The sequence below is a fragment of the Nothobranchius furzeri genome, chromosome 7 (assembly GCF_043380555.1).
Source record: "Nothobranchius furzeri strain GRZ-AD chromosome 7, NfurGRZ-RIMD1, whole genome shotgun sequence".
Taxonomy (NCBI): Eukaryota; Metazoa; Chordata; class Actinopteri; order Cyprinodontiformes; family Nothobranchiidae; genus Nothobranchius; species Nothobranchius furzeri.
In genome coordinates this window covers 34,039,953-34,052,967 of record NC_091747.1, presented here as the reverse complement: position 1 = coordinate 34,052,967, position 13,015 = coordinate 34,039,953, and the positions used below count along the sequence as shown (strand labels likewise).

The 13,015-nt window shown below is 45.5% G+C and overlaps 1 protein-coding gene across 1 annotated transcript in view; it reads left to right on the top strand.

The window, feature by feature from the left end:
* Nucleotides 1-10,488, top strand: part of reck (reversion-inducing-cysteine-rich protein with kazal motifs) — a 99,051-nt gene extending 88,563 nt beyond the window's left edge. Inside the window, exon 21 of the mRNA XM_054751395.2 lies at nucleotides 7,969-10,488. Coding sequence (XP_054607370.2) covers nucleotides 7,969-8,172 — 204 coding nt within the window. The 3' untranslated portion in view covers nucleotides 8,173-10,488. The remainder of the gene's footprint in view (nucleotides 1-7,968) is intronic.
* Nucleotides 10,489-13,015: the final 2,527 nt, after the last annotated feature.

The following is a 13,015-nucleotide window of genomic DNA, read 5'->3' as shown; positions in this document are numbered from 1 at the left end:
GACTAAGATAAGTTAAGAAACATATTAAACATAAACAGCTGATAAATAAAAATCTAAATAAAACACAGTGATAAAAGATATCCAAGTAGAAACTTATAATTAAACATATAAAAATATTGTACAACAGATTATTAATACTGGTTAAAACTAATAATTATTACAAGTTAAAATTAATATATAAGAAAATATGTGTCATTTAAGTAAATGAGTAAGTAATAAAGCACTGATAAAATACATAAAAGATGGTAAAACAGGCTAAAATAGATCTAAATCACTTAAAAGCTATACTAAAAAGGTGAGTCTTGAGCCTGGCCTTAAAAACAAGAACACTCTCTACAGCCCTGAGGTCCTCTGGCAGACTGTTCCAGAGGCGAGGGCCATAAAACTGGAAGGATGCCTCGCCTTGGGAGTGTGTCCTGACTTTTGGAATGATGAGGAGATGGCTGCCAAAGGAGCGCAGGGACCGCGAAGGCTCGTATTTATGAAGCAGTTCTGAGAGATAAGAAGGCCCAAGACCATTAAGACATTTAGAACCATTAAAAGAACCTTAAAATTTAAAAGTTCATGCAATAACAAGCCAGGAGAAAGATGGCAGCATGTTACCAAAAAGGTCTGTGGTTAATTTTCAGCTACGGAGTTTTCACAGGAATAGATGTACATTTTTACTACCGTATTTTCCGGAGAATAAGGCCTAGTCCACATGTAGCCGGGTTTTTTTTTTACGAATATCCGCCCCTCCAAAAACGTGCATCCTCACCACCTCGTTTTAAAAAAAAAACTGTCCACACGTACCCGGATAAATACGTTGTTAAGGACATGCCAGACCTGTAGGCGGCAGTACTTCCCCCGTTCTTAACCTTGTCCTTCGTCTGTGGTCTTCCGCAAGGAGCAGTAATTCCGCTTGCAAAAACAAACAAGCAAAAAGCGCTTGGACAATTGATAAAGCGAGCGCAGCTCCGAGGGCATCCATGCTGTCGGCTAGTGTAAACACAGGTCGCACACGTGATGTCAGCATTTTTTTGTCGCGGAAAGTGACGTTGCGGACCTTAAAACTCCGGTTTTGTCTGTCCACATGCAGACACCCAAAACGGAGAAAACGCAGATCCTCACTTTGGCCGGAGTTTTTAAAAAGATCCGTTTTCGTGTGAAAAAACTCTGTTTTCGTGTGGATGACAGGCCAAAACGTAGAAAAATATCTACGTTTTGGCAGATCCCCGGCTACGTGTGGACAGGGCCTGAGTCGCACCAGCCATAAAATGTATAATGAAGAAGAAAAAAGCATATATAAGTCGCATTTTGGGGGGAAACTTTATTATTTTTCTTACAAAATCTGAGACCAAGCGCTTCACATTGCAAGACAAGTACTGGTAACAATAACAGAATAAACGACCAGGGCGCAGCAGCGCGCCACAGTCTCCAGCAGAGGATGGCGGTGTTTCAAACCCTCCCAGTGGGACAAAAGAGCTCATTCCTGGGTTGGAGCCGGCCCGCAGCAGCGCGCCACAGGCTGCAGCAGGTGATGGCGGGGCAGAAGAGCTGAAATCTGGGCCGGATCCAGCGCGCAACGACGCGCAACAGGCTCCGGCAGGTGATGGCTGTGTGTTTTGTATTCACAGCGGGGCAGGGGAGCTCATTCCTGGTCTGGAGCCGGCCCGCAGCAGCACGGTATAGCCTACATAATTTGGTTTATAAGTCGCTCCAGAGTATAAAGCTTGGTTTATGCTTGACGCATTCACTTTCCGCTTGGTGATGCGGCTCGCGGATGGAACACGCTTCACAACTCGCAGCGTTTATGGTTCGTGCGGCTTGTCTCTGCGGTGAGCCAATATTCTCCCAAACTGTAGGAGGCAGCATGGAGCTCTATGGCATGCATCCAACACTACACCATAGTAGAAGTAGAAATTACTGTTTACAACATGGCATTCCAGCATTTTTAACAGCGTCCTCGTCTTTTCCGACAGTGCGAGTTATTTCTTTCCAAGAATTATTAACAACATGTTGATCACGGTGATCTCTGAGAGCTGTATTTACGAACCTCTGCCATACTAGTTCTTGCCGGTCCGCAATGTTTTTCCGCGTCCGACCGTCCGCGTGGTTAGAAATTTTCCGAGGTGCGCGGTGAGGAAAGTTTGGGCCGTGCTGAGGCGCGGTGAAGGGGCGTGGTTGGTAAAACGACGCAATTTCGCCGCGCGGAGCCGCGCGGAGCCGTGCGGACCTCGCGGACGCGTCAAGCATAAACCAACCTTGAGTTGCAGGACCAGCCAGACTATGAAAAAAAGTGAGACTTATAGTCGGAAAATACGGTACTTAAACAACCGGAAATCAGCACATGACTTTTATTTTAATGTTGTCTGTTTGTTTTACTCTGCTTTCATGTTTCACTTTCTGTCTGGTCCAATCTGAACCGCTGAGCTTGAAGTGTTCTGGAAGCATATAAAAAGAAGCAACACTAACCTCCACACCACAGCCGGTGGAAACACACAAACACTTTACCGGTTACTGATTGCTGCGTACCACGTTTCACGGATGTTACATGATGCTTACAGGTCCAGTGGAAAGGCCTGGTCAGACAAGTGGTCGCCGGTCCAGCTGTGACACAGTCTGATAGGACTACTTCCTTGAAGTCACAAGAATTTATCTAGAATATGAGAAATAATAAATCTGTCATTCGATAAATAACCTTTTGTCTGAGGGGAAGCAGCAGAGAGGAAGTGATGTCCAGCGTGGGTTGGCTGGACCATCAGCCTTCTGGGTTTTAGTCCCAGTCTACCATGTGGTCTCATCGCTGTTCTCTAAAGACACGACATCTAACAGATTTACAGAATCCAGCTTCGTCTTGCCACCACGTCTTCCATGGATCTTTACTGTTTCAAGTGGTTCAAGGTTTTATTTTAAACATCTAGTCGACAGTTTGGAACCACAGAATGTCCTTGATGTCTCAGGACCCCTCAGGAACCTGGTGCCCCACCACACATCCATCAGGAGAGACATAGGTGGGCATGCTAGCACCAAGGCTCTTTTACTGTGGATCATCAGGACCAAACCTGACTTGTTACCATACCGTGTTTATTTCTAACACATTTTAAAAACAGCATGACAGCCCAACAAAGATATAGAACTCAGCAGTGATGAAAAGAACATGAAATACTAGACAGATAAAAGTTACACAGTGAAATACAAGGAGACAAAATCAGCATTCAAACGATAACAGTACTGGGCGTGAAGAGTGGACTCATGCAAACTATCACCAGGGCCTGCCTCACGTGCAGAGGAAGCTCATTCCAGAGTTTTGGGGTGGCGTAAGAAAACACTCACTTCCTACGAAGTACCTTGGGTACTGATAAGAGCATGTATCCGCTGTCCCCGTGATTGCAATGGCACTTATGGAGTAATTATTCTGGAAAGGTAGGAAGGGGCCCGGACATTAAGAATTTTATAGATGAAGACAAGGACTTTGATACGAAAAAGCACAGGGGGCCAATGCGAGTCTGCATGTACAGGAGAGATGGGACTGTGGTGGTCCGTATTCGTCAGGAACTGAGCCACGGCATTCTGAACCTTTAGGAGATTTTCTTAGAAGAAAAAACAACTGCGTCTTTTTTTTTCATCATTTAATTTGAAAGTGTAATTAGAACTGTCATAAATGACCCTACAGCAGCCTGCTTTAGCTAGCACTAACAACGAGCTAACACTGACACAAGTCAAGTGTTACTAAATAAGCCACGAAGTCAAAAGATTCACACTGTTGGACAAAAGTCCGGTGGCAACAAAACCAGGCCACTATCAGTCAGTTCTTCAGCTTCCTCAAAAGAGTGTGGGCTATAAATAATTCCCTAACTTTCAATTCCAGATTCCATCATGATGCCAACAAAAAGCAAGCTTCTTTATTCTATTTTTAATAGTATTCCGTTTATTCTTATAGCGCCAAGAGCCGTCTCAAGGAAATTCACACAGTAAACATTTCAATACAGTTCAGGCCAATAAGCCAATCAGTAAAAAGTTTCCTATATAAGGAACCAGCAGGTTGCATCAAGTCACTGACTAGTTTCAGAGTCTTTACAGCAATCCTCATACTAAGCAAGCATGCAGCGACAGTCCGTCAGTCTGTGGCACCGCTCAGGTGTTATGAGAGCCCATGATCAGCACAGTAGCGGGACAGAGCGGACGCTGGCGCGAATGGCTGCCGCTGCTCACCGGACCCTTTGAGCTTTGACTGTACTGGCTCCTAGATGTTTTGAGTCCACACTAAATCTTCAGTGTCAGGACCGACCCTACGACTCTACCACCTGGACTATATGGCTTTTAACATTGATTTTACAACCTTTCCACGTTGTAACTCGGCCGCCTGCTCTTCCGCCCACACCCGCGGACCCTGGAGACACAGTGATCAGCCTACCTGCTGCACACCCAGACTCCAACCACCTGCCGGATCGAGCCAACCGTAATGTGGGCTATCAAGATCGCTGCTCTGTATGTCCTCCTCTTTGCCCTCCTTCCTGACTGTTTTCATCCGGTGACTGGCCTGTATCAGGCCGCTGAGTTCTTCCGACTTGGGGCCTCCCACGCCGGGTCTCCACCTCCTGGATTGCTTTGGTGCCCTGACATTGTCCTCCCTCCCCGGCGGAGATAGATACACCAGGGCACCCGTAGAAGTCACAACCTCAATTTCATAATTCTCCTCACTCGTTCTGGTCTGCAACCCGTCGCCCTCCAAGGAGGCCTCCCCGCCGCGTCGACCACTCTGCGTTAGCCTACCCAGCCAGGATGGCTAACGTTCCAGATGGCCTGCAGTCTTCCTCCGCCGCCAACTTTGGCCTGCTCAATATCCACTCCCTGACGAACAAAGGCCATCATATCCACGATCTCCTCTCCGACAACAATCTGGATTTTCTCTGTTTGGTCAAAACGTGGCAACATCCCGACGACTTCTCCTTGCTGAACGACACTACTCCACCAGGCTATGTTTACACTTCTAAATCCCGCGGATCACGAGGAGGCGGTCTCGCGGTCATACACCGTGAAACTTAGAAAGTCCTCCCCATGCCTGTTCCTGCGCTCAGCTCTATGGAATGCCTGGCATTTCAGCTCCCTGGACCAACTCCCACCATTATTGCTGTTATTTACCGTCTGCCTAAACCCCTTCCTGACTTTCTGTTCCCCCCCCCCCCCCCACACACACACACACACACTTTATACTTCTACTGACACCTGCAACAGCATTCTTTCGTTCTTTAACCAGAAAATATACAAAGTCCACCAGAGTCATAGTCTAACTAACCTCCACTCACTTCCCTCTGATGATCTGACCTTCACTGAATCATTTTCCTGTTTTTCAGCACCTGACGCCTCTTCTATCTCAGACCTAATTTGCAAATCCAAGCCTTCCACCTGTCAGCTCGACCTGTCAGCTCGACCCACTCCCATCCATCCTGGTTAAATCTTGCCTCCCATCCTTGCTACACTTGATCTGCTCGTATTTACGTATCATTTACAACTTCAGTAAATTTGGCAGGATATAACAGATGCAACATTTACACCTCAATACCTTCTGATCAGAATACCTCTTTGGTATTGTGGCAGAAGAAAGTGAAAAAGCTACAACCTAATACAACCGCTCCTCTCAGGGGCCGTCTGTCACGCTGCGAGCGCAGGAGGATTGGACCCAAAACGCAGAACACCACAACTCAAGGCTGGAGAGGTTGTATAAATAAAAAAATCATTTTATTTAGGATGAGGATGAGAACTAAAAAACAAAAACTGCAGGACTCTAAGCCAAAGTTCTAAAGTTCAAAAAAAAAAAAAGAAGAAAAAAAAAAGCTCCCTCATGAGCCAGAATCTATAGTTACTAGAGGGGGACAAAGCAACGCTGACAAAAGACAATGAACCGACAAACACTGGAGACACAGACAGGATTATATACTCAGGGCTGGGGTGATAGGAGACGAGGAGCAGGTACGTGGGGAATTGGGTACAGGTGAAACTAATAACAGAGAGGAGGAGCAGAACGGAGCAGGGGAGGAAACCAGACCTAACTTGGGAAGGGAACACACACTAAAGGAGACTAAGGAACTGAAATAATAAACCTATAGAAACTACAGTGGGGAGACTAAGAGAACATGAGGAAAACCTGGAGGGGGCTGGGGACCAAAGGGACACAGAACATGACACCGTCAGCAAATATAAACACTAGAAACGGCTCATGATAACACATTAAAAGTCTTGTACACTGTAGTGTCACCAGATTCACAAGACATAACACTGCACACATGCTGTGCTAATTAATCGACTATGAATGTATGTTGGTGTGGGGTTGATCTTTTAATATTAAGACACATTATTATCAACTTTTTCCATTATACTCCTGTTTGTGACGTCCCATGGTGCTTAGTATCGCTTTAACAGAAAACCTGTTCTTGACCTTCAAGAGACAATCCAGGAATGACTGAATCAAGTTAAGTAGATTGAAAGCCAGGTAGGTTTGGTAGTCATCAGCATAGATGTTCACCTAGAAATCCAGACAGACGGTAGTCGAAGCAAAATGATTTAACGCTGCAAGTTGTTCTAGTCACACGTCATAGGAGCCTCAGCAGGCTAGACCAGTATTTTCTTCTGGCCAATCACAGCACTCTATTGGTTTGGTGGATGGGATGATGGAACAGAGCGGAACAACAAAAATAGCTGCTTGTTTGAAATGGCTTTAGCGTCAACCTTTTACTATTTAGGCTTGGGCTTGTTGTTGAGTCGAGAGCTGATAGAAGTACTTAAGTTCTTTATTTAGAAAAAGGACGTATGTGCATCTTCTTCAACAGTACGGCAGACGGCCTTGTTGACTAACATCCGTAGTGGTGAGAATGTCATATTGTTCAGTGCCCAATGGTTCTCCAATGCGGAGATGGTTTAAAAGACAACTGTAGATCCCACCCTACAACTGAGTTCTCTCTATGGGTCATGGCTAGACTGTGTATTCATATATAGGACGACTTGCCAGGATATACATAGTGGTAGTTAATGTAAGAATTAGCAAAAACGTTGCCCAGGGGAAGGATGTAAAGTGAGAAAAGTAAAGGTCCCAGAATCAAGCCTTGTGGCATCCCCCAGGGAAGAGGCAGAGAGGTTTGAGTAGTCTTTTATTACCATGTTTCATTTACTCTTGATTGTTCTTGTGTCATCTGAGGGAAGGAAGCTCCAGATTCAGGCTGTAGTTAGAGTTCTGCTTAGCTGATCTCTGGTTAACCTGTAACAGGAAGCACATGATCTGCTGCTCTAACAACAGGTGCTCCTTTTGGCTTTCATCTCTTCTTCTACTGAAATGAGCACAACACAAACAGCATAGCTGTGTTTGTGTCTGCTGGGCTTACGGTGGTAAACTGAGGGGGAGGGTCCATCTGTCTCACTGTCTTTTTCTGCTTCCTCTTCATTATTTAGTCATCTTGATTATTTCTTGTTTACAGAACAGCCCCATAAATGATAGTGGGTTTAATAGAAACCAGTGTGGTTACTGGTCACAGACACGTGTTCCTGCTCCTGTCATTTCCTGAAGCCCACTCCCGTTTGTCCCTGGCAACATCATGAAGAACATCATGACCACAAGCGGCAGGACTGTAGAAGAGACATAAATAGAAATAAGTGTTTGTCATTCCTGGCATCAGGGACCACCGCTGGAGTCTTACTAGTTTTAAAAAGGTGTCGAACTTAGAGCCGGCAGCGTGCATGACTGGTCTGAACGTCCACCACATTATGGTTTACTTCCTGTTTCCACCTGACTCATTAACAGGAATAATCTGGGAATAACTGGAGCATGCGGACAGAGAGGTGGAACAGGCCTAACTCAGCTTGGCGGAGCCTCGTTATCCGTGTTGGTGTGACTTTAACTAGAACCATCTGTAACCATAGCGACCTGCTTTCTGACACTTCTGTTAAACCTGAGTCCATTTTAACTCCTCACCTCAAACATGTCATGGTTTTCAGGTTGAAGCTTGCAGTAAGGAGGCCGAGAAGATCGACGCCCTCATCAACTACGCCAGCCCCACTCTGGTGTCCCACGTGCCCCTGTCAGCCTTCCTGAGCTCTGAAATCAGGACCTCCTCCATCCATTCCAAGAGCTCCGTGCCTTCACCTCCTCTCCTCCTGGCTCTCCTTGTTGCAGCAGCTCCAGGTCTCCTACTGCTCTAAGTGCCTGGCTCTTCCTCCCCTGTGTCCCAGAGCCCCGTCCCCTGGGGTAGAAGGGGGTGGGGCAGCTTAATGACAATCATTGTAATTGACTCACCTGCGTCGCTACAATCAAGCTGTCAGAAAAGTTATTACAGAGCTTTTATATTAAAGTATTAGTGTGTGTGTGTGTGTGTGTGTGTGTGTGTGTGTGTGTGTGTGTGTGTGTGTGTGTGTGTGTGTGTGTGTGTGTGAGACTAATGTCTGAATGTGAAACCTCAGCAGTATTAGTGCCTTGCTCAAAGACAGTCAGCCCTCGACAGAACTGATCCAGACTCTAGAATCACTTCTGGCCCAACAGGACAACACACACACACAGATGAGGAACATTGAAGGATAAATTCTTGTGGAAATGCAAACACACAGAGAAATATGAAGATCGGAACAAGTTGATGATTTGGGTTTTTTTTTTCAACATTTGTATAGTTTTTTCACTTTTTCACGTTTAATTTTCGCACTATTAACAAACACTATAAATTATTACATTTGATTACAAATTAAAAGCATCAAAATGTCAAAGTTGAATATCACTGAGATACAGTTCATCATATATTAAAAATAAAATATAGGGACCACTTTTGTTATTTAGTTTGTTTCATTTCCACATTTATTTATTTGTTTGTTAATCTGGTGTTTTTTTACAGGAAGCTTCCTGTTGGCGCTGCTTTCAGCCCTGAGTCTGGAGCGCTTCTGTTAAATTGGGTCAGAACCTGGACCCGCATCAGCTGATGTGGTGTTCAGGAAGAATTCAGTCACTCAAACACACCTGAGTCGGGTGTTTTCAGCTCCGTGTCTCAGCCAGACCTTTATGACCAGGAAGCTCAGAGACTGTGAAGCTGCTTAGTTAGAATAAAACAGGAAGATGTTGCAGCTCTTTGCTAGTCCGGCAGGAAACATGAGTTCACTGATCAAATCCATGGTTTTATTCAGCTTTCTGCTCCTGATCACAAAAACGAACATGAAAAAAATCAGGATTTTTTTGTGATTTAGTGCAAACCTTTTGGCAGGGATGTTTTTATTTTACCTTGTGTTTACACACCTGCTACCCTTCCAAGGCTGAACTCACACGCACCGTATATGCTGCACATCCATAAGGACACACACACACAGCCATATTTCCAAGCGTGGACAATCCTGATGAACTCTGTGTTTACCCCCTCTCCCTGTTTGGCCCTCTGGGCCACCGTAGCAGCTTTTCTCAGGTTTATCGAATGCTCTTGCTGCCTTCCCAGAGCTTGTCATTAACAGCTCATCTCCACAGTCTCCTTAACACAGGAACTCTGTATGTCAACTCTGGATGACAAGAGCTGAGTTAAACAATCATGACTGACTCTGTCAGAATTTATAAAAATGTTTCAGTTTCAAAAGTATTTTCTGACTCACATCTCAAACTTCAGCTCCTGCAGAGGGAAGTTTGCTGTAGGGGGGCGGGGCTTAATAAGCACCACTCCAACCAAAGTGCCTGTGGGTCTTGGGGCGCCTTTAGGACCGGTTTCCTGACTGAGAGAAGATGACAATCAGCTGTTGATTCAGCAGAGTTCTCCTCATGGTGCCTTCTGTTGGGTCTGAGATGAAAGGATGATGATGATGATGATGATGATGATGATGCAATAACTTCCTGTTTGTTCAGGACACTTGATATGAATCTGATGATCACCTTTGTGACAATTTCTTTATACCTGTGTGTGTGTGTGTGTGTGTGTGTGTGTGTGTGTGTGTGTGTGTGTGTGTGTGTGTGTGTGTGTGTGTGTGTGTGTGTGTGTGTGTGTGTGTGTGTGTGTGTGTGTGTGTGTGTGTGTGTGTGTGTGTGTGTGTGTGTGTGTGTGTGTGTGTGTGTGTGTGTGTGTGTAACAGTATTAGTGCTGGGCATCTCTGCAGCAGGGAGCCCTCACCTATAACTATTTGTATTTTTATTATAATTAATATTATCTCTACTATTATTGTGTCAAATTGTAAAAGTGCTTTTGTTGTTTTGATTGTTTTGAACTTTATTTACAGAAGAATATTTTCTGATCAATAAATTTTATCTCACATCATGTCTTTGTGAAACGGAGCGCGTGTTTCAGAGTCTAACCCAGGGCCTGGACCGGTTCTGAGTCTGAGATGATGTTTCTTCTGCTGCTGGAATGAGTTGAAACCTTCCTGAACATACACCAATAAAACCAATGTGGACAACCACACACTGAACTAAAATCCCTGTTGTTCAAAACAATAACAGAAGCCAACAGAACGAGGCAGCCCAGGTTTTGTTTTGAAATAAACCGGATGCAGGCACACTCACTTCCTGTGTGGATCATTCATGCAGCATCTTGAAAAATATAGAAACCATGCAGAAAGATTCTGCAGTTCCTCGTGTGGATCTGCACCACGCCACGCATGCTCTGATTGGACTCCGACCTGCATTAGCTCTGAACGGCTGTGTTGTAAAGCACCTTGGGGGGTTCAAGGACCATAAGTTGTGTAATTGTCTTCTAATTTTGCTGTTGGGTAAAACTGTTCCAGGTTAAGAGCCTCACAAAAAAATAATAAAACCTCCCCTTTTCATCTAAATATCCACTGAGGAAGGTCTTTGTTCTGGATCTGTTGGAAAAGGAGCAGAGATGAAAACATGGATGCTTTTGTTTACACTGCTGGGCATCGGGTCACGTTTAATATTGTGCTGCTCAACTCAGAAGTTCCGTGTGGTTGTGTAAAAACTGTAAAACGTGCTCACAATGTTCACACACAGGACTGAGGAGAAGGTTCTTCGCTGTAAACCTGCACACTCATTTAGTGACGACGTTTCAGCCCCTGCTTGATCTGCATCAGGTCAGAAACCAAGATCAGAGGTCGGGTGTAACCTGGAGTCTGCATTAGTCTGAAACACTCAAACCAAACTCATTGTTCGTGTGTTGTGTACTACAGCCTGCTGTGTGGAATCTGTGGGCAGATTCCACACAGCAGGCGGAGCTGCAGCTGAACAAACAAAACCGGATTTAACAGAAGGGTCAAAGGTGAGGAGGTTTAGTTCATTCATTCAATTCTTATCACACAATTCTCATCCCCTTGTTCTGAGGTTTGGATCAATATTAGCCCCAAAAGTCAATGACCGCCAGAGCTGGTGATGTGCAGCAGCTGTAGTTTACCTACAGAAGATAGGGTGTTGGTTTTACACTCTTCTCTGAAGCCTGGGAGACCCGACATCTGTTAGGCATTCCAGCTGCACCACCAAGTGGGTTTCACCCAGATCACTCCTGCAGAAACAGGCAGCTTCAGAATTCACTTGTTGCTCGTATTTCAGTTTGCCAAATTCAACATTTACTCACTTCTGTCAGATCAGTCTAACATCCAGGGTTGGACTCACGGGGAGCTAAGGGGAGCCTGGCTCTCCTAAAAGGGTGACTGGCTCCCCTAGATGCCCTCGACTTACACACCCAGGGCGAGCTCGAAAAAAAGATCCTGTTTCAACCTATGTTACATTATTTATACGGACTCAGCATGCCAGGACTTCTTTTTAGTGGAGAGGGCGCAGAGCGCTGATTGTTGATGCGCTCCAGGCAGCCGCATCCTGCTCAAGGCTACATCAACATTCTCAAAGAGGCACCACCGAAAAATACAGTTAACACACGATCGTTCATGTCCGCTCATATTCTCTGGTACTTTCTGTCTTTTGTTCGTGCCTGAGGCGCTACGCTGCAGCGGAGCTCGTCACCCATGCTCCAGTGGTGACCAAGGGAAAATAGTCCCCCATTTCAGAGGCTCCCCTGGAAGCCTCTGTGCACTTCGTACCCTTTTAAAATCCATCTGTTATCTAAACCACCTCTCAGTCGAGTCATGGGGGACTTGTGTCACCAGAGGACAGCTTGGCCATGTCTCCGGTCCATCACAGGGACACACAGACATGCATGTTTCTGATAACTTCTGTCCAAATGTCTATCTCCAGTATTCATGCTATACTAAGCTAACTTCAGCTAACTTTAGTTACTTAATTAAATTAAGTAACTAAATTAAGTAACTAAAGTTACATCAAAGGCTTCTACTCACATTTGAATCATTTTTAGTTTGAGATCAGAATCAGAAAGAGTTTTATTGCCAGCGCTCCAGCGAACCAGAGCATAGGAACTTGACTCCACAGAACAGCCTGACCAAGATTACACACACACATTTAGACAGGACAGATACAGGCAGACCACGAGAGCAGCCATAACGGCGCTCATTTCAATAGATGAAGAGGGGATTACATGAGGAGAGTTCGGGGATGGAGAAAAAGGCATTAACAGAGTTACACCGGCAGGGTGTAGCTCTACTATGCAAAAAAACACCTCAACATATAAGCACGAACGTCACAGTTCACAATATGAGACCCGGAAAGGGGGGGGGGGGGGGGGGGGGGCCTGGGACCCTGGTTTCCTCAGCGGGAGCAGCCTGTGTGGCGCTCGGCCAACTGAATCCACAGGTGGGTGGGAGGTCATGGGAAAGCACAAAGCACAGTTAGTGCTTCCATCTTGATGACCTCGATGCAGAGACCACAATCTGAAGGCGGGGTGGGGGGTTTCACGTGGGGGTAGGTAGGGTTTCACAGCATTTGTCTGCATTCCTTCCATCGTGGGGGGTTTTGCACGCAACTCCAAGGCTGCTTATGGCGTCAGATTGGATAACAGGACTTTGTTTGGGTCAGGCAGAGATAATTTTCCTCTCTGCCTTAAAGTCTGTATTGATCATTCAAGTCCTCCAGTGAAGCCAATTCGGTGATTAAACATCTCCACACCGTCGGGTGACCCTCTCCGAGATGACATCCATTTTACGCACTGACACCGGTAACGCAGCT